The sequence below is a fragment of the Notolepis coatsorum genome (assembly GCF_963971535.1).
Source record: "Notolepis coatsorum genome assembly, chromosome: 5".
Classification (NCBI taxonomy): domain Eukaryota; kingdom Metazoa; phylum Chordata; class Actinopteri; order Aulopiformes; family Paralepididae; genus Notolepis; species Notolepis coatsorum.
The window spans coordinates 56,367,564-56,391,058 of NC_140169.1; the positions used below are offsets into that span (position 1 = coordinate 56,367,564).

At 43.2% G+C, this 23,495-nt stretch overlaps 1 protein-coding gene across 1 annotated transcript in view; it reads right to left on the minus strand.

The window, feature by feature from the left end:
• flvcr1 (FLVCR choline and heme transporter 1) overlaps positions 1–21,484 on the minus strand; it is a gene marked incomplete at its 5' end in the record, with an annotated part of 72,163 nt that extends 50,679 nt beyond the window's left edge. Inside the window, 6 exons of the mRNA XM_084314112.1 lie at positions 1,305–1,445; positions 15,745–15,889; positions 19,884–20,000; positions 20,222–20,461; positions 20,708–20,880; positions 21,241–21,484. Coding sequence (XP_084170238.1) covers positions 1,305–1,445; positions 15,745–15,889; positions 19,884–20,000; positions 20,222–20,461; positions 20,708–20,880; positions 21,241–21,484 — 1,060 coding nt within the window. The remainder of the gene's footprint in view (positions 1–1,304; positions 1,446–15,744; positions 15,890–19,883; positions 20,001–20,221; positions 20,462–20,707; positions 20,881–21,240) is intronic.
• Between the last annotated feature and the right edge of the window lie 2,011 nt (positions 21,485–23,495).

Genomic DNA, 23,495 nt, shown 5'->3' on the forward strand with positions numbered 1-23,495 from the left:
CGCTTTTAATTGCAAAAGCAAAGAAACGGCACAATATTGGCGAGCAGCTCATCAAACCAGCCTGCATCAAAATGGTTTAGAAACTGTGCGGTCCACAGGTGGCGGATAAACTGGCGGATAAACTAAAATCAGTACCACTCTCGAACAATGTAGTGAAAGACCGAATTGATAAGATGTCAAGTGATTGCGAGCAGCAGCTGTCAGAAAAGCTTAGAAAGGGTCCATTTGCCATACAACTTGATGAAACTACAACTGTCGCAGACGAGGCTGTGCTCATCGTTTATGTGCAATATATCGAAAATGAGGATCTGAAGCAGGACATTCTCATGTCAGTCAACCTTACTACCACCACTCGAGGTGAGGATATTTTTACTGCAGTGGATTCTTACTTCATTCAACATAAATGCAAACCGTTCACCATTAGGGCCTGATTTGAGAGGATGAATACAGGATTTGAATATTGGCCAACATTTTGAAATACATATGGTGCAAGATGAGATTTGTTGATTGAAGGCACAAGTCAAAGAAGCATAGTGGGTCTAATTATGATGCATATGCCTGTGTATAAGCAGTTTGTTATTAAAATGACAAAAAAAAGTATTTTATGGTATTTTATTAGGAGGGGGGTCCAGGAATTTCATCAGAGATGTTTGGGGGTCCCTGGGGGAAAAAAGTTGGGAACCCCTGGTCTAAACAACCATACTAGCACCAGAGATCACTACATACTAGTAGAGTGAATGAATGAATGAATGAAAACTTTATTTAACAGATAGCAGAATGGGTACAATACAGTACGGCTCAATACACACAATTGTTAAGGGGATGCAGACCAGAGAAAAACGTTTGTCTTGTTTACATCAGGGTCCCCCATTTTCAATTCATAGTGAAATAGCTGTCCCCGAAGCGTGAATCGAAGCCTGTTTTTGGGCTTCGAACTTCGTCAGGGTTTTTCGAACGGAAGTTCAAACCTTCGCTTTTAATTACAAAAACGGTTAACCGTCTGTAGTGTGGTAGTGAAGGGGGTTAACCTTCTGTAATGTGCTTGTGAAAGGGTTAACCCTTTGGTAGTGTGGCAGTGAAAGGGTTAACTTGTGATGGCGGGCTTTACAAATACATTTCATTTAATTTCATTTCATTTGGTAGCGACGTCCAACGTTCTAGTAAGTAGGGAGAAGTCCTTTCACTCTGCCGCCATCTTGATAACAACACAAGAGGGGTCATGAGGTGTTGTTATCAAGATGGCGGCAGAGTGAAATGACTTCTCCCTTAGAGACAGACTCCTCTGGTGGAGACGTCCTCCTCACCGTAGCTGAAGAGCAGCAGCAGGAAGGCCTTGTTCCTGAACAGGTTGACGACGGAGCGCCTGTAGGAGTAGTCCTCTGTGGGGCGGTCAGGGAGCACCGCCTGGGCCTGGCTGGGGGGCAGCGGAGGGCGGTCCTTTATGACTGCAACACACACACACACACACACACACACACACACACACAAGGTTAACCCTTTCACTATCACACTACCAAAGGGTTAACCCTTTCACTGCGACAATACAGAAAGTTGACCCTTTCACTGCCACACGGCAACGGGTTAACCCTTTCACAACCACACTATGGAAGGTTAAGCCTTTCACTACCACACTATACAGACAGTTAACCATCTGTAGTGTGGTTGGTAAAAGGGTTAATAATAATAATAATAATAATAATAATAATAATAATAATAATAATAATAATAATAATAATAATAATAATAATAATAATAATAATAATAATAATAATAATAATAATAATAATAATAATAATAATAATAATAATAATAATAATAATAATACAATTTATTTGTATAGCACCTTTCATGCAAAAAAATTGCAGCTCAAAGAGCTTCAGAACAGAAAAAAGACAGGCATAAAATGAGCACATAACGTGCAGACATATAAAATCACAGTTTTCCACATTAGGATCTAACATCAAAGGACCTCCTCTCCCCTCAACCTGCATCCAGGTCACTCAGGTCTGGCAGCCAAAACCTCCTCGCCATCCCACGCACTATAGGCTGTCAACCATGGGGCACCCTGCTTTTTCCACACTGGGGCCGCGCCTGTGGAATCAGCTGCCAGGGTCCATCAAGGCCTCAGTCTCCCTTGCTGCCTTCCAGGCCAGCCTTAAAACACCTTTATTTTACTCTGCCTTCCACTAGGGCCTGTTTTTATCTGCTCCTATTAGGGGTGGAACGGTTCACAAAATCACGGTTCGGTTCGTATCACGGTTTTGGTTTAACGGTTTTCGGTTCGGTTCGATACGTTGTTTTTTTTGTAACACTCCAAAAATACCATACATCAGCATAAGATATATAGCCTAAAAATAATCCAACTTTTCAGTTATTCTCAAGGACGTAGTCATGCAAAAACTGAAAGAATGAGGCAGTTTGACACCAGGCACATTATTTTGACAGTGACCGGTTAGAGCTAGGAGAGATGTTGGTACAGCAAGAGGGGCATTGCCGAGTTAAACATGCTTCTCATTTATTTAGTAAAAAATAAGGTTTACAGCGGTTTGCCTTAAATACAAAGACCGAACTGGCACACAAAGACCGAACTGACTGAAAAATATAGGCAACATTTGTCAAAGTATTAACCTAGTGCAAACAAACAAAATAATTCTATTTTTTGTGGCCACATTATAGACAAAGGCCATCAACATAAAGTATTGATTGATTGACAATTGTATTAACAGATTGCAGAATGGGTACAATACAGTACAGCTCAATACACACAATTGTTAAGGGGATGCACAGAGTATGCATATGCTCAACAAGCACTAGACTTTCTTATCAAAAAGGAAAAGTCAGTGTTATTTAAAATAAATAAAGCATGTGTACTAAATATATATTTACTTTTTAATTGCATGAAACATTATGAAGTATTCTCTTATGCCGTTTTTCACTGCATGGTACCTAATCAACTCGACTCGCTTTTGCTATTTGAGTCTTCCTAGCCATATTTGAAGTGACATCACACCAGGAAGTAAATAGTCAACAGTAACACACAGCATTGGAACCTGGAGAAGCCCTGATAATATAAACGAACAGCTAATAAACATGAAGTTATCTTTAAACCTATGTTGTCAAGCCTTGTCAATATACCCCCCCTTCCCCACTAATGGATCTTGTGTCGTGGAGTCACTTCGCTGTGAGCATTTCCGCGGTTAGCTTGCGGCTAACGTTCGTTAGCTTGCGGCTAACGTAACATTAGCCTAGCTTGCGGCTAACGTTATAACCGAACAATACACACATGCCCCGAACCATGGAGGTCGTATCGAACGGTGCACGATTCGAATGTGAACCGTTCCACCCCTAGCTCCTATGTTTTATGTTTATTTTATAAATTTTGTATATTTTTATGTTTTAAACCTTTTATTTCATTTCATTTATTTTATTTTCCTTATGCTGTGAAGCACCTTGAGAGCTCACGGAGTTTAAAGTGTGCTATATAAATTAAATCTATTATTATAACAGGCCACCTTGTTTATGGTTTGATTCAGGTTTTTTTTAAGAGAATAATAAAAAGAATAAGATATAATTGACAGACTAAAATAGTGCAATAGTGCAGTGCAATAAAATAGTAGAATAGAATAGACATTGTGAATTATGTGCTCAAATTAGCACATAAAGTGCAGACATATAAAATCCCATTTTCTTACAGTGCAATAAAATAGTTCTGGATTACTGTTTGTTTAAAGTCGTCTTTACCTTCTCTGTTTGGTATCCACAGTTTAAAACCTGACAGTCTTGGTTGGTGATATAACTTCTGACCAACATTCTATCGATCCATAAATGGTAAATAGTGCATTTTTATTAGGGGTGGGAATCACCAGAGGCCTCACGTTACGATACTATCACGATACTTAAGTCACGATCAGTGGTGCAGTCCTAATATGGGAACTGGTAACACGCCACGCCACGCGCACGCGCGGGTACGTGCATGCGCACAGAACTGATTTATACACACACACACGCACGCACACACACACACGCACACACACACACACACACAAGCGCATATACGCAAGTGCAATCTTTCTATCATACAAGCTCTTTTTGCTCTCTATTTGTGTGAATGTGCGCGTGGAAAGCTGGCGCGCAGCACAGACGCTTGATTCAATATCATAAGCAGGTAGACCCCCATCACGAATTCCGAGCCACATTAGTATTCACCTCCACTGCCTGTGTCACACAGAATGAAGGGGGAGATGCATTCAGATAGCCAACACCCAGACACTTAGTCTACCTGCGCTTTTTGTTATGTAAAACGGTGGCCGGGTACTAGTCACAACGAATGGATACAGCGCATTTTTGTGTGCGCGTACACGCGAGTACACATCCGTGCGCGATCGCGCGTACTTCTGCCTCAGTGATCTGGTAACACGCCGTGTAACCGGGTGTGACCGCGACTGCACCACTGGTCACGATACGATAGTATTGCGATACTAAATATATTGCGATATGCTGAGTATTGTGATATTAATATTGCGATATATTGCGATTTATTACCTTTTTTCAACTGCAAAGTAAAACGTTGTCAACATGTTTTATCTAATAAAATAAAGTTCAGTCTGTTCATCTCACTTCAATAATTTTTATTGCAGCAAATGGGATTTTCTCAAGCAGACAGATGTAATCTGTGTTGCATGTACCTGACAAACTGAACTGTTTGTATTAGTCATATTGCACACGTGTGTGTGTGGACTACTGTACTATTACAGGTATTGAAATGAACAATGCAACTTCCTTATACAAAAAAAATAAAAAATAAAAAGTTATAAATAAATAAATAATTCAATATCGATACTTGGCGTCCCTGTATCGATACAGTATCGCCACGCAAAGTATCGCGATACTACTACGTATCAATATTTTCTAATTTTTATATAGCAGCTTTCAGCTTTTATCCAAAGCACTTTACAATTTGTTACTCACATTTTACCCGTTCACTCACACATTCACACACATGGAGGCGACCATGCAAGGTGCCAATCTGTTCATCGGGAGCAATTAGGGGTTAAGTGTCTTGCTCAAGGACACATCGACACGCTGCCCGGGAGGAGCGGTAATCGAACCGGGAACCTTCCGATTACCAGACAACCACTCTACCCTCCTGAGCCACTGTCGCCCCCCACAAAGTCAATCATTCTCCCATAGATCATCATAGGAACAATATACAGTATTAATACTACAACGCTGTAGTACATATTAATACTATAACTCTGTACATACATGTGATTAGCACTATTACCCAGTAGTACTTATTTATATATTTTATACCCAGTTTAATCACCTGTACATTGTATATTACTGTTGCACTTTACTGTTACATTTGCACTCTGGTTGGATGCTAAACCTCTTTTTGTTGTACTGTACTTGTGCTGTATGATGACAATACATCGAATCTACAGTCAGTGGCAAAGGTATTGGGATGGTGGCCATATGTTAAGCCTTAAAGGGTAATTCCACACAAATTAAATAAAGTTAAGAAAAACAGTGGGTTATTGGTGCTGGTACTGCCACCTCAACTCTGAGTAAACGTTTCTGCAGCTACACACACACACACACACACACACACACACACACATGCACACAAACAGACACACAAAATGTATGTCTACGTAAGTTACATACAATAAGGGACATTGAAAATGCAGTCAGATATTCACTCAGCTAAGGCGGCTGGGTGGCGCAGCGGACAGTGCGCTCGTCACCAACTCCGGCTGTCGGCGTTGCCTCCGGCTTGGGCCGGCCGCCATACTGACTCAATTGGCAGGTCGGTTGGGGACGCCTGCACAGCAGAGACAGAAAAATGGCGGGGGTAGTGTGAGCCTCCCACATGTTACTCCTCACCAATGAGAGTCCGCGCTGGCAGGTGAAAAGATGTGACAGGCTGCCTCCTCGTGTATCGGAGGGGACACGTGATGCAAGGCTTCTATCCTCCCTACAACCGGCCAGTGGGGGGCATATGCGAGCAACGTTCAAGACAGGAGAGGGGAGAATTGGCACAGTGGAATTGGGATGGGAGAAAAATAGAAAAAGGGGAGAAAAAGTGGATAAAAAAATTAAGATATTCACTCAGCTCAATATGAGCTTGACTGACAGGTCGATCAGGTTGGTGCACACACGCAGACATGCACACACACACATGCACACACACACACACTATCATAACAGGTGGTGTTTACATTGTATCATACCCCAATCACGGCTATATTTACTGTGGAACGGACACGCAGGCCGTGAGCGCCTCTTTACTGTTTGAATTACACACACTCACACAGACACACACGCACACATACGCACACACACACACACACTGTCTACAGAGGTATGCCTGTAGCATCTAAGCCAGTTAACTATTACTAAAGCACCCCACGTCCAGATGGCACATGAGGTTATTATGGATATGGATTTCCTTCATCTGTGTGTGTGTGTGTGTGTGTGTGTGTGTGTGTGTGTGTGTGTGTGTGTGTGTGTGTGTGTGTGTGTGTGTGTGTGTCTGTGCATGCATGCATATGTGTCTGTGTCACTGTGACCCTTACAAACTGGTTGACTGTAGGGGTGGACGGTATAAACGGTATGAATTTGCTCTACGGTATGGATTTTGACTATACCTTGTAACCGGTAGAGCAGCTCTAAAATAGCAATGACGTCATGTAACCACAGCGCGACTATTTCACTCGCATTTGCCCCTAAAAATAGATAGAATTAGTCATAGATAATAGATATGTGCAAACTGGAAAAAGTTATTTAGGAGGCTTCAACACGCAATTGTCATTTCATAATAAACACATATCACCGCGGCGCACAGCAAGTTTCAATTTCAGTTCCTGGCATTTTTAACCAGTGGAGAAAGGTTAAGATATTTCCCTATAGTTTTTCTTATATGAATTATTCTACGTTAATAAAACATACCTGGTGATCAACTACAGTTTGCTGTGAACATTATGATGTGTAGTGTTCTGACGGCTGGGCAGCGCGAGCTGGATGTTGGATTTTGCGAGAAGCATATGCAGCTGCAGAGCCGCAGAATCCACCATAACCCACCCATCTGTACCGGCACTGTGCAGTACTCCAATTCAGCCATTGGCAATTCAGCTGTTGGGTGGGGGGCGCTGTTGAGCGGTCCCCAGATAGAGCCTTAAAACAGCTGAATCTGCTGCTCTGCAGCGACATACTCTTTGCAAATAAGTCGTTGCGAGGTGGAGTCATCACGCAAACCCACGATAATGTTGCCGTCTCTCTCTGCCAAATTTCTCAGTTCTTCGCTTGATATAATTAATACAAATGTCCAATATAACGGAATTCGTTAGCTCATAAAAATGTGATTATAACAGACTGCTGTTTATTAATGTCGGGCGACTGCCCACAGACACCCATTTGATTTAAAGTCGACAGCAGCACGGAGTCTCTGGACTTATTTTATTTGGAATATAATGACTATACGCAAAAGTAGCCTAGTTTTAAGTTAAAATATTATAAATCTACATGCCTTGAGGATGTCATTATTTATATAGCCTGCCTATCAGGCAAAAAAAAATTATTCGAACGAAACACTGATACCGTGATATATACCGTTACCGTCTATGCTTCAAATTATACCGTGATATAAATTTTAGACCATACCGTCCACCCCTAGTTGACTGGCCCTCCCTCCACACCCGCCGACTCCAACATTGGTTCCACTCCATTTACAAGACAATCCTGGGCAAGACAAGACCGGTCCAGACGGCATCCCCGGCCGCGTCCTAAAAGTCTGTGCCGACCAACTGGCCCCAGTATTCACTGACATATTTAACCTGTCCTTAGAACAGGGTGTCATCCCCACCTGCCTGAAGAAGTCCACTATTATCCCTGTACCCAAAAAATCCAAGCCTGCTTGCCTCAACGACTACCGCCCTGTAGCTCTCACCTCCATAGCCATGAAGTGCTTCGAGAAGCTAGTAAAGGGCTACATCTGCTCCTCCCTCCCCATCAACATGGACCCCCTGCAATTTGCATACCGCCCCAACAGGTCCACGGAGGACGCCATATCCCATGTGCTGCACACAGCAGCATCACACCTGGACAAGAGGCAGGGGAACTATGTGAGAATGCTATTCATCGACTACAGCTCGGCATTCAATACCATAGTCCCCTCCATACTCATAGCCAAGCTCAGGGACCTGGGCTTGGGCTATGACCTCTGCCAGTGGGTCTTGGACTTCCTGACTGGCAGACCCCAGGTGGTGAGAGCAGGCAACTGCACCTCCTCATCCATCACCCTCAACATAGGGGCCCCCCAGGGCTGTGTTCTGAGTCCCCTCCTCTACTCCCTGTACACACACGACTGTGTGGCTCAGCGGAGTAGCAATACAATCGTCAAATTTGCTGACGACACAGTGGTGGTGGGCCTGATCTCTGCCAACGACGAGAGGGCCTACCTGGAAGAGGTCAAGGTCCTGGCGGGATGGTGCCAGGAAAACAGCCTCTCCCTGAACGTCAGCAAAACAAAGGAGATGATTGTGGACTTCAGGAGGTCGGGGGTCAAGGACTACAGCCCCCTCAGCATCGACGGGGCACCGGTTGAGAGAGTCAACAGCTTTAAGTACCTCGGAGCCTACATATCCGAGGACTTGACATGGACCACACACATTAACAGTGTTGTGAAGAAGGCACGACAACGCCTCTACTTCCTCAGGCGCCTAAGGAAGTTCCAAGTCAGCCAGAAGATCCTTAAGAACTTCTACTCATGTACAATAGAGAGCATCTTGACCGGCAACATCACCTCCTGGTTTGGGAATAGCACTGCACAAGACCAAAGCAGACTACAAAGAGTGACACGTTCAGCCGAACGCACAATTGGAGGGGGGCTCCCCACCCTCCAGAACATTTACTACAAGCGTTGCAAGGGCAAGGCTAAGAGAATCATTAAAGACTCCAGTCACCCGAACAACTGCCTCTTTGAACTGCTGCGGTCAGGCAAGCGATACAGGAGTCTCAAGGCGAGCACAGAAAGACTCAGAAGAAGCTTCTATCCCCAGGCCATCAGGCTGCTAAACGAACAATGAATGAACACTACACAACAACAACCACCAAACGCACATAGCACACACATCCACACGCACACACTCACTTTAAACAAACACACTGTAGCACCCACTCCACACACTTATAGCACACACCCACTTTAAACAAACACACTGTAGCACCCACTCCCCACACTTTATATTTATGGATGAAGGATTGCATTACAACTCGTACACCTTACTGTAAATTGTACCTAAAATTGTACCTCATCCCATTTCTGCTTTGCACTAGATAGTACTGTACATTAGTACACTGCATAGTATTGTGTATTGTATATTATATGGTAACTCAGAACATTGTACATATGTCTATACCGAACACTGTGACCTCATTTTCTTCTTCTAAATTCATGCTATATTATGTTATTATGTTATTTGATACTATCTTGTCTAGCACAGTCTCTGGAGCGTAACAGTAAGAAGCATTTTGTATGAAAGTATTCTGTACTTCCGTATGACAACTATTAAAGAACTTGAACTTGAACTTGAACTTATCTTTCCTCCCTGCTCCACCGTTCTCATAGCACTTATGGCACAAGATCAAGCAAACTCATCAAATTAAACATCCCAAGATCCATGACCACATTCGGCCGAAACTCCTTTCACTTTGCAGCAGCTTATGACTGGAACGCTTTTCAAGACACCCTTAAACTTACAGCTCTTACTTCACTGACTGCCTTCAAGAAAATACTCAACACGCTCTCAGTAGATCCCTCCTGCTCTTGCTGATACCCCAGTTTCACACTTGCATACACCCTCTCACACAACATACAAGCACTCATTCATACTCACACCTAGACACATGCATCTGTTTGCATGCACATGCACGCGCACACACACACACACACACACAGTCTCATACTTTCACCCCCCCTAATCCTCCCGTTTATTTCTTTTGTACATAGGCTGTGACGTGTATGCGTTTGTTTGTTTATTTGCTTATGTGTATGATTCTTAACTGTGTTTTTATTTTGTTATTGGTGTGTATGCATGTATATTTGTACTCTTGTTGGGGCCTCTTGGACCAGATCGACATTGTAAATAATATCTAATAAGCTATTGTTTTATCTGGCTAAATAAAGGTTAAATAAAAAAGAAATAAAAAAAATATAAAGTGTGTGTGTCTGTCTGTGGGCTACAACATTATGGGTGGATATTGATTGATTCTTGATAAAGCTGAGGAAAGATGTTTGTGTAGAAAGTAACAGTCCTAAATGTCACTATCATGTTACTGAAGCCTTAGAGGAACACATCTTGTCCAGAGTCATCTGACAAGAACATAGATACCAATTTCCTCTCTGTGTGTTCAGTAGAAAGCTATCCAGCTGCAAGCTAGCCTGGCTTAGCACAAATTAATTACGGACCACTAGCCTAGCTTAAAACTCAGGGGGGGTGGGGTGTTTTTGGCTAACAGCTAGGCTAGTGGCATCCGCTTCCATTCATTTGTGCTAGAGACACATAATAAGGCAATTCTAGGCATTGTGGCATGTTTTGGTTTAAATATCCCCATGTAATGGAGATTTAACCCTTTCACTACCACACTACAGAAGGTTACCCCTTTACTATCACACTACAGTGAAAGGGTTAACCATTTGGTAGTGTGGTAGTGAACTCTCTATAATGAGACAGATCACTGTAGTAGTTTAACCGGAGATGGGCGGCTACGTGGCGTAGTGGGCAAGGCGCTCGCCACGAATGCGGAGACGCTGGGATCGCCTGTTCGATCCCAGCGCTCCACATTGCTTTCAGTTTAGCTGGTCGTCCATACTAATACACATTGGCCGTATTAGGGGGTGGGAAACTGATAATAATAATAATAATAATTAATTTAATTTATATAGCGCTTCTCAATAACCCGAAGTCGCTGACAGTAGTCGGGAGCAGGGGTACAAACAAAGAGACGAAAGCAAAGAAACAAAACAAAACAACAAAGAAACAAAAACAAAGGAACATGAGACCATGGGATGGGTGGGGATCGGGCGTTGTGGACAGCGACTCCTACAGGTCGGTTGGTGCGCCTGCGCAGTAGAATCAGGAAGTGTCGGGGGCAGCGTGAGCCTCCCACGCGTTACTCCTCGCCACTGAGAGATCGAGCTGCGCAGGTGAAAAGATGCGACTGCTGTTACCTCAAGTACCGGAGGGGACTTGTGCTATGTATGACTTAGTCCACATTGCAGCCGGCTTGTGGGAGGCAAGAAACAACGTTCGTGACAGGGGAGGGTTGAATTGGATGATACAAAATTGGGATGGGAGAAAATGTAGAAAATGGGAGAAAAAGTGGATAAAAAAAAGGTAGTTTAACCGGAGACAGTCTCTATAATGAGACAGATCACTGTGGTAGTTTAACCAGAGACACTCTGTATAATGAGATGGATCAATGTGGTAGTTTAACCAGAGACCGTCTCTATAATGAGATGAATCACTGTGGTAGTTTAACCAGAGACAGTCACTATAATGAGACGGATCACTGTGGTAGTTTAACCAGAGACAGTCTCTATAATGAGATGGATCACTGTGGTAGTTTAACCAGAGACAGTCTCTATAATGAGACGGATCACTGTGGTAGTTTAACCAGAGACAGTCTCGATAATGAGACGGATCACTGTGGTAGTTTAACCAGAGACAGTCTCTATAATGAGACGGATCACTGTGGTAGTTTAACCAGAGACAGTCTCTATAATGAGATGGATCACTGTGGTAGTTTAACCGGAGACAGTCTCTATAATGAGATGGATCACTGTGGTAGTTTAACCAGAGAAAGTCTGTATAATGAGATGGATCACTGTAGTAGTTTAACCGGAGACAGTCTCTATAATGAGACAGATCACTGTGGTAGTTTAACCAGAGACAGTCTGTATAATGAGATGGATCACTGTGGTAGTTTAACCAGAGACAGTCTATAATGAGATGGATCACTGTGGTAGTTTAACCAGAGACAGTCTCGATAATGAGACGGATCACTGTGGTAGTTTAACCAGAGACAGTCTCTATAATGAGACGGATCACTGTGGTAGTTTAACCAGAGACAGTCTCGATAATGAGACGGATCACTGTGGTAGTTTAACCAGAGACAGTCTCTATAATGAGACGGATCACTGTGGTAGTTTAACCAGAGACAGTCTCTATAATGAGATGGATCACTGTGGTAGTTTAACCGGAGACAGTCTCTATAATGAGATGGATCACTGTGGTAGTTTAACCAGAGAAAGTCTGTATAATGAGATGGATCACTGTAGTAGTTTAACCGGAGACAGTCTCTATAATGAGACAGATCACTGTGGTAGTTTAACCAGAGACAGTCTGTATAATGAGATGGATCACTGTGGTAGTTTAACCAGAGACAGTCTATAATGAGATGGATCACTGTGGTAGTTTAACCAGAGACAGTCTCTATAATGAGATGGATCACTGTGGTAGTTTAACCAGAGACAGTCTCTATAATGAGACGGATCACTGTGGTAGTTTAACCGGAGACAGTCTCTATAATGAGATGGATCACTGTGGTAGTTTAACCAGAGAAAGTCTGTATAATGAGATGGATCACTGTAGTAGTTTAACCGGAGACAGTCTCTATAATGAGACAGATCACTGTGGTAGTTTAACCAGAGACAGTCTGTATAATGAGATGGATCACTGTGGTAGTTTAACCGGAGACAGTCTCTATAATGAGACGGATCACTGTGGTAGTTTAACCAGAGACAGTCTATATAATGAGATGGATCACTGTGGTAGTTTAACCAGAGAGTCTCTATAATGAGACAGATCACTGTGGTAGTTTAACCAGAGACAGTCTGTATAATGAGATGGATCACTGTGGTAGTTTAACCAGAGACAGTCTATAATGAGATGGATCACTGTGGTAGTTTAACCAGAGACAGTCTCTATAATGAGATGTGTAACTGAGGGGTTACAAAACCCTGACTGTATTAAAGATTGTGATATATTAAACCACTACTAGTTATGTACCTTAATTACTGGCCAAACAGTACATCAAATATTGATGGTGAACACCCACACAAGAATACGGCATTGACACATAAATTATATTGGAGGGTTATTTATTATTATTAAGCAACGTTAGGTTACAGATTGAGAATTAGAGTCGCGCTTGTATGGCGAAGAACATACGTAAAGTCAGTCAAGAGCATAAGTCAATGAGAATAGTAGGAATACTATGATGGGTCTAAGCTGACGCCACCTGTGGTATAGCAATTATATGGGCCACACCGGTACCAACTGGAGACACTGGGTTCCCTCCGGGGTGTAAAGCCGGGAGGGGTAGAGGAATGTTCGGGTACCCAGTCTGAGTCAACGAGGAATAAAGAGGCTCCAGATACAGGAGCCGGTGCTTGTACTCCCTTGATCAGCAGACAAAAGCAATAGTTGTAATCCAATATGCTCGATAGCATTGACGACAGCTAGCCAGCCCCTTCCACGAGGCGGGCCCGAATGGTAATCCTCACGAGATTAAATCCCAAACGACAGTGGAATCAACGGTGCTCTTCTCCGGTGGTCACGGTCCCAAAGCAATATAATCCAACCAGAAATGGTTCTGCATTCGCCGGTGCCGATTCTCCTGTGTACATATCCAACGGTTCTCGCCTAGGACTCCTCGGGTGTGGGCACGGATTTAGGCCGCACAGCCTGGATAAGTGCACTAGCTAAATACACGACGAACCGATGGTAATGCTGGTCACGGAAGAACTGTAGCCGCACGATATACAATAAATGATCGACTATTACTTCACATTAGATTAAGTCGAACTCAGCGTTACTGCGTTAAACTCTGACACTTTAACATTCTATTCGCACGCGGTTCTCAATGCTCTATTTAGATGCAAAGTTGCTCACTTCACTGCACGTTGACTCGTGGTGAAGGCTTCACTAGGTTTTGTAAGGTACTGAATGAACTACTGCTGTTTACACCTGCGCCGTATTTATACGTAAGTGAATATCTAGTCCCAACCTCAGTTCTTGTCTCGTATTACTACGCAGACTCTGGGCATGTACTGACATGCCCGGAGTTGCCTTTGAACTTGCCGTTGGGGGCTTGGTCGTTGGCGCCTGGGGCCGCTGTCCAATAGGAGAGCGAATATTACCCTGGTTTGTACGCAGGTAAAGGGATATTCCGTGTATATATATAAATAATATACAAGGTATATCAAACGATACATATATATATTCAGTTTAATCTGGCCCTTCACAACAAGATGGATCACTGTGGTAGTTTAACCAGAGACACTCTGTATAATGAGATGGATCACTGTGGTAGTTTAACCGGAGACAGTCTCTATAATGAGATGGATCACTGTAGTAGTTTAACCAGAGACAGTCTCTATAATGAGACGGATCACTGTGGTAGTTTAACCGGAGACAGTCTCTATAATGAGACGGATCACTGTGGTAGTTTAACCGGAGACAGTCTCTATAATGAGACGGATCACTGTGGTAGTTTAACCGGAGACAGTCTCTATAATGAGATGGATCACTGTGGTAGTTTAACCAGAGACAGTCTCTATAATGAGATGGATCACTGTGGTAGTTTAACCAGAGACAGTCTCTATAATGAGACAGATCAATGTGGTAGTTTAACCAGAGACAGTCTCTATAATGAGATGGATCACTGTGGTAGTTTAACCAGAGACAGTCTCTATAATGAGATGGATCACTGTGGTAGTTTAACCAGAGACAGTCTCTATAATGAGATGGATCACTGTGGTAGTTTAACCAGAGACAGTCTCTATAATGAGACAGATCACTGTGGTAGTTTAACCAGAGACAGTCTCTATAATGAGATGGATCACTGTGGTAGTTTAACCAGAGACAGTCTCTATAATGAGATGGATCACTGTGGTAGTTTAACCGGACAGTCTCTATAATGAGACGGATCACTGTGGTAGTTTAACCGGAGACAAGTCTCTATAATGAGACGGATCACTGTGGTAGTTTAACCGGAGACAGTCTCTATAATGAGACGGATCACTGTGGTAGTTTAACCGGAGACAGTCTCTATAATGAGACGGATCACTGTGGTAGTTTAACCAGAGACAGTCTCTATAATGAGACGGCTGCAGGGTGAACTGACTTCTCTTTAGACAGACTCAGCAGCATTCCATCTAAGCAGGGCTCTATGCTAACCTTTTTCCCAAGGAGCACATGAAAACATTTAGGAGCACACAAGGAAATTTAGGAGCACAGTGAAAAATGTTCAAGTAACACAGAATTAATTAACAAACTATTTATTACATGCATATTAGATATTATACTGTGTGTGTATGCGTGTGCAACAGCAGCATGGTGGAGATGATAACAGTGTGTGTGTGTGTGTGTGCGTGTGCGTGAGTGCAGTACCTATAACAGCCAGCAGCAGCAAGGTGGAGATGATGTGTGCGTGTGTGCAGTACCTATAATAGCCAGCAGCATCAGCATGGTGGAGATGATAACAGTGTGTGTGTGTGTGTGTGTGTGTGTGTGTGTGTGTGTGTGTGTGTGTGTGTGTGTGTGTGTGTGTGCGTGCGTTTGTGTGTGTGTGCAGTACCTATAATAGCCAGCAGCAGCAGCATGGTGGAGATGATAACAGTGTGTGAGTGCGTGTGTGTGTGTGTGTGTGTGTGTGTGTGTGTGTGTGTGTGTGCAGTACCTATAATAGCCAGCAGCAGCAGCATGGTGGAGATGACCGCGGTGCCATAGAACATGATGCTGATGTTGTGGCCCATCAGGTCCAGGTCCTCTGGTGTGTTCGGTACCAAGACTGGAGGCAGCAGGAACCCTATGGCTGTACCCAACTAGAGAGAGAGAGAGAGAGAGAGAGAGAGAGAGAGAGAGAGAGAGAGAGAGAGAGAGAGAGAGAGATACCGAGAGAGAGATACAGAGATACAGAGAGAGAGAGATAGAGATACAGAAAGAGAGAGAGGTATACAGAGAGACATACAGACAGAATTTAATTAAAGAACTTGAAAACTTCAAAGTAAATTTGACTGACATGATGTTATGCATCGTCTTTGAAAGTCGACTTGTTTTCAGTGACTCACCAAAATATAAATAAAGCTGTATTACAATATACCTACGGCATCATCACAATGGGCTACATATTAGGCACCTATAGTGTTATAGCCTAGTAATAATATTGAATGGGGAGGTCCCGGTATATGGGTCTGAATATACCTGCATATAATCCTTTTTACATACCTATATGTAAAATACTATATACTATATCTATACCTGTACATATCCCTTACCTACTCTTACTAGTTACGCTGCTGGTCCGTATGACTTACTACCATAGTGTCTTTATACCTGTATCACTGTACATATTAACACTTTCAGTGCCAGCGCACAATTTAGTTTGCTTGAGTGCCACCACCCACTTCAATGATAGCGCTCTCATATTTGCGAACGCATAAACTACATCTTAAATTATGGCTATGTGTCTAATCTGGCCGTCGCTTATCAATGACTTGTTTGCAGTCAACATTGTCGAAACGGATTGTTTTTTTTAATCAGTTCATTTCCGTTTTATACCATTTTGAAAAACGCTCGTTTTTTGAAAGTTTCAGGAAAATATAAAGATTCTGTGATAAACGGCCTTTACTGGAATATTCTGGAATACACAAAAGACATTGTCATTTTTCGGCCTATTTATGAATCGTTTTCAAATAAACGCTAGATTATCGATAGTATATGTGTACTTATGCACGCTATAGAAGCGGGCTGAAAAATCGATTATCTCATTTCCTGATCAGCACACACACACAGACCTCCCGGAGGAACTAATGGCACCACGATGGCCCTGCAAGTCTAGAACATTATCGCTGCAACAACCTTCCGGAACATTCTAGAACATCGACCGTCCACAACCTTCCGGAACATTCTAGAACATCGAACATCCACAACCTTCCGGAACATTCTAGAACATCGACCATCCAAAACCTTCTGGAACATTCTAGAACATCGAACATCCTGGCATTACATCAAGATGTCTGATAGTGGCACCCATTCCAAGACGATGGTGGAGGAGGAGACAACATCCGCGGCAGAGGGCCGAGAAGGGCCCAGAGACCGCAGGTTGACGGCCGCGGCTTTTCACAAGACATACAGTTACTCCAGAGTCACCAGGAGACACCAGTCAAAGGCAGAGCCACTAATCTGCACCGGTTAGGTCCATTCCAGGATGACCAAGGCGTCCTCAGAGTTGCCGGCCGCCTAACGCACGCCGCCTTACAGCCACAGGGGAAGCATCCAGCGGTCCTTCCAAAGGACAGTCATGTGTCTGGGTTACTCGTCAAGCACTATCATGAGAGAGTGCACCATCAGGGACGAGGGATGACCATGAATGCACTCCGATCCAATGGCATATGGATACTAGGCTGCAGCAAGGCAGTATCAGCCCATATCTACAAGTGCACTACGTGCAGGAAGTTCAGACGATGCACGGAACAGCAAAGAATGGCAGACCTCCGCCATTCACCTACTACGGGATGGAACGCTTTGGACCACGTGGAGAAGTCAAGGTGGGAGGGAGCGGTGTGTCTCTGTCTGCCGTAACGAATGCTCTAGCTGTCGGTGGCTATGACGGGGACAAGAACCCTGGTCCAGGAACCCTGTTCCAGGTCAAGGGTACCGGAGCCTCCGGCTCTCTCAAGATCAACCAGGCTGAGGTTAAAGCCAACAAGCCCGCCAAGATGCACACACATAGGGCACACGTTGATATCTCTGTGAAAAAAGCTCTGATTATCCTAAGAATGGTAAAATAGATTCCTTACCTCAGATCAGATGTTCTCCAAAAAGATTATTCCAATTCCTGATCGCCATTCCAAATATCGATCGTGTTTATTGATCCAACGCTGGGCACTGGAAATATGTATTCCACACTGTTCTGGGGCTCGGCAATGAATCCGATCGTCTCGGGTGACTTGTCTGAGAAGTAAAATGAGGAAGCAGGATTTTTTCCCCCCCATGTGTTTCATTCAATCCATTCCAAAGGGGTGCAGTACCACAGGGAGAGACGATAGGGGGCGGTATTTTCCCAATGGAGCTCAGAGAGAGTTTGCAGCACTAACGTGAGGCTAGATTGATGAAATATGAATTAAAATCGCTAATAAAAAAAAACGAGAGACTAGAGAATAGGGACCACTTTAGATATTTACAGATTAGGGACTACTATAACAAAGAAATAAAGCAAGATAGAGACAAAGAACAGAATGGGGTAATTAAGATAATGGTAAAGTCATACGAAGGACGGAAGGGGAGGGTGATATCAGCACTATATCAGGCAATAATGGACAGTAAGGGAAATACAACATTGTATGTGAAAGAAAACTGGGAAAGAGAGTTGGAAATAGAGATAACAGAGGAGGAATGGTATGACACATGTAAGACACAACAAACAACCACAGGATCAAGGATATGGAGGGAGTTTGGGTGGAAAAATATAATTAGATACTTTATAACACCAGAAATACAGGGCAATTACACACCAGCAAAGAAAACATGTTGGAGGGAGTGTGGACAGGAAGGGGCGAACCATACACACATATTCTGGGGATGTCAGAAGATAAGGCACTACTGGGAAGAGATAGGAGGGATAATAAATGAAATAATAGGATACGAAATACCCCAGGGAGGCCAAGTGTTGTATTTAGGGAATCTGTCACAGGAAGGAATCCAAGGGGAAGACAAATATTTGATTAAGATATTGATAGTGGCAGCCAAGAAAGCTTTAACTAAACTGTGGTACAGGGTAGAAGTGCCGACAAAGGATCAATGGATAGAGTTGGTAGAGGGGATACAGGAAATGGAGAGAATCACACATCTGCTGAGGCTGCAAGAAGAAAAGTTTGAATGGAAATGGGGAAAATGGGAAGAATACAGGAGGGGAAGTAACGACATCACAGAGGTTTGAAAAGGATACAAGGAAATGAATAAAAATGTAAATAAATAATGCAAATGTAGAAGGGACCGAAGGACCCATGTCACACTTTTTCTTTACTCATTTTTTGTCTATTTGTTTTAATTTATGTACTGTGTATTGTCTATGAATGTTGTCTATGTATGTTGTTGAAAAAATTAAAATAAATTTTTAAGTTAAAAAAAAAATAAAAAAAAATAGATCTATCGTCGTTGGCACTGAGCGGTCGGCATGAACAAACGAGATATCTCGTCGTTGGCACTGAAAGTGTTAATACTACAGCTCTGTACATACATCTGATACATCAGTAGTACTAGTTTATATATTTTATACCCAGTTTAATCACCTGTACATTGTATATTACTATTGCACTTTACTGTTACATTTGCACTCTGGTTGGATGCCAAACTTATTTGCGTTCTACTGTACTTGTGCTGTATAATGAGTCGACAATACATTTTAATCTAATCTAATCTAATCTAATCAACTGTGGGACCGAAATAGCCAAGGAAACCAAAAGCAAAGCACCCCTCCTTCCCTCCAGTATTACTGCTACAAACATGACAGGAGAAACACGGATAACAGATCAGTGGTTGTAGCATCTATGTATGACACAGAGTCCATTCTCTCTCCTTCACTCCCTAACTCAGACTATTATTTAGGCTACTATAAGTAATTATGTAATATATGTAAATGTTTGTAAATACGTCAATATATTACTTATGGCTATAAAATAACCTTTTTCCTGTGGTACTGTATTTACATATTTTAAGAGTGCCTTAGTGCCTATTCTCCTGCATGGGGGACATTTAGACAAATGTAAATAGATCACACACGCGTGCATGCATACAAACACGCTACACTAGTATTACCTGGTTCCCGAGCACGGCCGCGGCACACGCGGTGGACACCTCGCGGGGGCCAAACCACACCGAGGCGATGCGCGAGGGCAGGCCCAGGATGAACACCTGCGCCACGGAGCACACCACCTGAATGAATAAATTAATTAATGAATTAATATATTGATGAATTAATGGATGAATGAAAACTTTATTTAACAGATTGCAGAATGGGTACAATACAGTACGGCTCAATATACACACAATTGTTAAGGGGACGCAGACCAGACAAAGACTTTTATACAGAGAAAGACGTTTGTCTTGTTTACATCAGGGTCCCCCCCCATTTTCAATTAATTCATAGTTCAAACCTGCGCAAGCATCGTCACGGGGAAGAGGTCCGGGCGCACGCTCGCGCACTTCAGCCACGCGCCCAGGCAGTTGAAACCGGCGCCCAGGACCGCCGTCAACTTTAACCCCTTCCTGTCCAGCAGCCAGGTCGCCGGGAAGATGAGGGGCACATAGGCGACCATGTAGACGATGGACAGCCAGTCTATCTTGTCGCTCGTCACGCCGTAGTAGTGGCTGAAGACGTTGGTGATGATGCTGTACTGGATGAATGAATGAAAACTTTATTCAACAGGTTTAGCAGAATGGGTTACAATACAGTACGGCCCAATACACACAATTGTTAAGGGGATGCAGACCAGAGAAAGACTTTCGTCTCGTTTACATCAGGGTCCCCCCCATTTTCAATTCATAGTGACATTTATGACATACACAACATACGTGACATCATGACATTTATGACATAGAGACATACAGGTATATAATATAGTACTATATAGTAATAGTACCTGGATCCACTGGAAGGCGTTCACCAGGGAGTAGAGGCTGAACACGGCCAGCACGGCGAAGCGGTTCCAGTACAGCTTGATTTCCAGACGTTTGCTGTCCTCCTCTCCCTCATGTCCTCCTCCTCCTTCAGGCAGCATCGCCTGTTTTTCATCAGGAGGCACCTCCTGTTCCTCTGAATGAATGAATGAATGAATGAATGAATGAATGAATGAAAACTTTATTAACAGATTGCAGAATGGGTACAGTACAGTACAGCTCAATACACACAATTGTTAAGGGGATGCAGACCAGAGAAAGACTTTCGTCTTGTTTACATCAGGGCATTTTCTATTCATAATTACATACACGACATACAGGTAGACAGTACTGCTACATCTAGACATTTATGACATACCAGATTTGCAAATACAGTACTGTTTGTGATACAAGAAGAGTCTAAAAAAAGAGAGTATATACATTTGACGAAGAAACTGTACATTGGAGGAGGTTGGGTAGGAGGGGGGGGACTGTACATCTTCCGACAAGGACTTACCGGTGTTGTTCACGTCGCTACGGTCGCTCAGACCACGGTACGCCGCGGCGGCTCCGTGTAACGGTAACTCCGCGTACTGTCCACAGCCCGTGGTTCCGGTGTCCCGCTCCTCCGGTGTCTTACAACACGCGACAGAAGTGATGTCGGTGTCGCCTCCTGCTCCAGGTGCAGCGCCGCCGGTGATGATCTTGTCCGCGCGCCGCAGATGCTGCTGCTCCTGCTGCACGAGCTCACCGGCCACCATGATGAATGATGATGATGACGACGTGAGGTGAGGCTCGAGCCGCTTTTCAGTTGAGTCGCGCGAGGACGCGATGAGTGAGAGGCTCGAGCCACAGGAAGCGAGTTTTTTTTTAATGCTGGAAGAGCTCACCGGCGGCTACCATATGATGATGATGATGATGTGAGGCTCGAGCCGCTTTTCCCAGTTGAGTCGCGCGATGACGACGATGACGTCACAGAGGCTCGAGCCAGGAAGCGTTTTTTTTTTAAATGCTGCACGAGCTCACCGGCTAGTACCAGATGATGATGAGGATGGTGTAGTAGTAGTAGTAGTAGACAGTAGTTTATTCAGTCATCATCATCTCACACAATACAATATACACCATCATCAATATTTTATTTTTACAGTGACTGAAAAGGTACAGACTGAAGCATAATGGCGCTTATACCTGTCCTATATTCTTAACAAAAATTAAGAGTCCAAAACAGTATTCTAAAAGAAAATTATTATTCACCCTTGTAGTTTTCAAAAATAGCTTTACAAACCATTTTCTTAAAAACCAAAATCGAATGACTCATTCTTTCTTAACTGTATATTATCAGCATTGTTCCATGATGATGATGATGACGCTGTGAGTGTGTGAGAGGCTCGAGCCAGGAAGCGAGTTATTTTTTAATGCAAAGTAGTAGTAGGACTAGGAGCAAAGACAAGAAAGAATCCCCTCATTCGCGGTTATTGGAATAGTAGCATACTGGATATAATGGTGATGTTCAAAAAAACACTTGGTTGATATAGGCATGTCGAGCTATAGCTATCTTTTATTTAAAAAATGGTTTTATTCTTCATATAAGAAAATACTTCTATCATCTCCTCCAGTCCTCCTGGCTCCTCTCCTCGCGCGGTGTGACATGCTGCTGCGGGTAGCGGCGCCTTTGTTGTGCCTGTTCTCTTTCTCTCTCCCCCTCTCTCTCTCTTCCTCGCTCTCTCTCGCCCCCTCTCTCTCTGCCTCTCTCTCTCTCTGCCTCTCTCTCTCTGCCTCTCTCTACTCTACTCTCTCTCAGTCTCTCTACTCTTTCTCTCTCTCTGTTTCTCTCTCTACTCCATCTCTCTGTCTCTCTCTCTGTTTCTCTCTCTCCCTCTCTCTGTCTCTCTAATCTCTCTCTGTCTCTCTCTCCGTCTCTCTCTCTCTCCTGCTCTCTCCACCGCTCTCTCTCTCTCTCTCTCTCTCTCTCTCTCTCTCTCGGGCAGGGCATGGGCATGACACAGACGATAGACATGCCTTCCGATGAGACCTGACCAATAGGAGAGCAGAACGGGGAGGGCTCCGCTCCCATGCGTGCGTGCGTGTGTGAGAGTGCGTGTGTGTGTGAAAGTGAGTGAGTGTGTATTTAAATGGTCTGAGCCAGTTGGCTGGTGATGATAGTGTATAAAGCAACATGCGGTATAGTCTACCATTACTGTTTACATATATGTGATAGCCGTGTACAATTATAGTATATTACTGGATATACTGTAGGCCTACATACAATATATATATATATATCTGTTCACATCTGTATATATTATATCTATATCTGTATATATCCCATAGCTACTCTTACTACTTATATACCACAGGCCAGTATGGCTTATGTAACGGCCATATGAGTGTTTTGGTTATTGTTATTATTATTATTATTATTATTATTATTGGAATGTTTAATATTGATTGGATTTAGATAAAGTCATTGAACCGTCGTATTTGTCATAATAGGGCCTTCTGGAACCTAGAACCTTCTAGAGTGTTGTGGTGATGTCATAATAGTTCTTTCTAGAACATAGAATCTTCTGGAACGTTTGTGGCGATGTCTTAATAGAACTTTCTAGAACATAGAACATTTACGGCTTGCGCACTACTAAGGAATTTTCCTGTGTGGAGTCGGCTGTGACTTTTGGAGACTGGGAAAATACAGTTTTCTTACCTTGTAGTAGTATTGACAGGAATATTCAGGAAAGTAGATTTAGGACCACTTCTGTAAAGAGAGACTTCGCA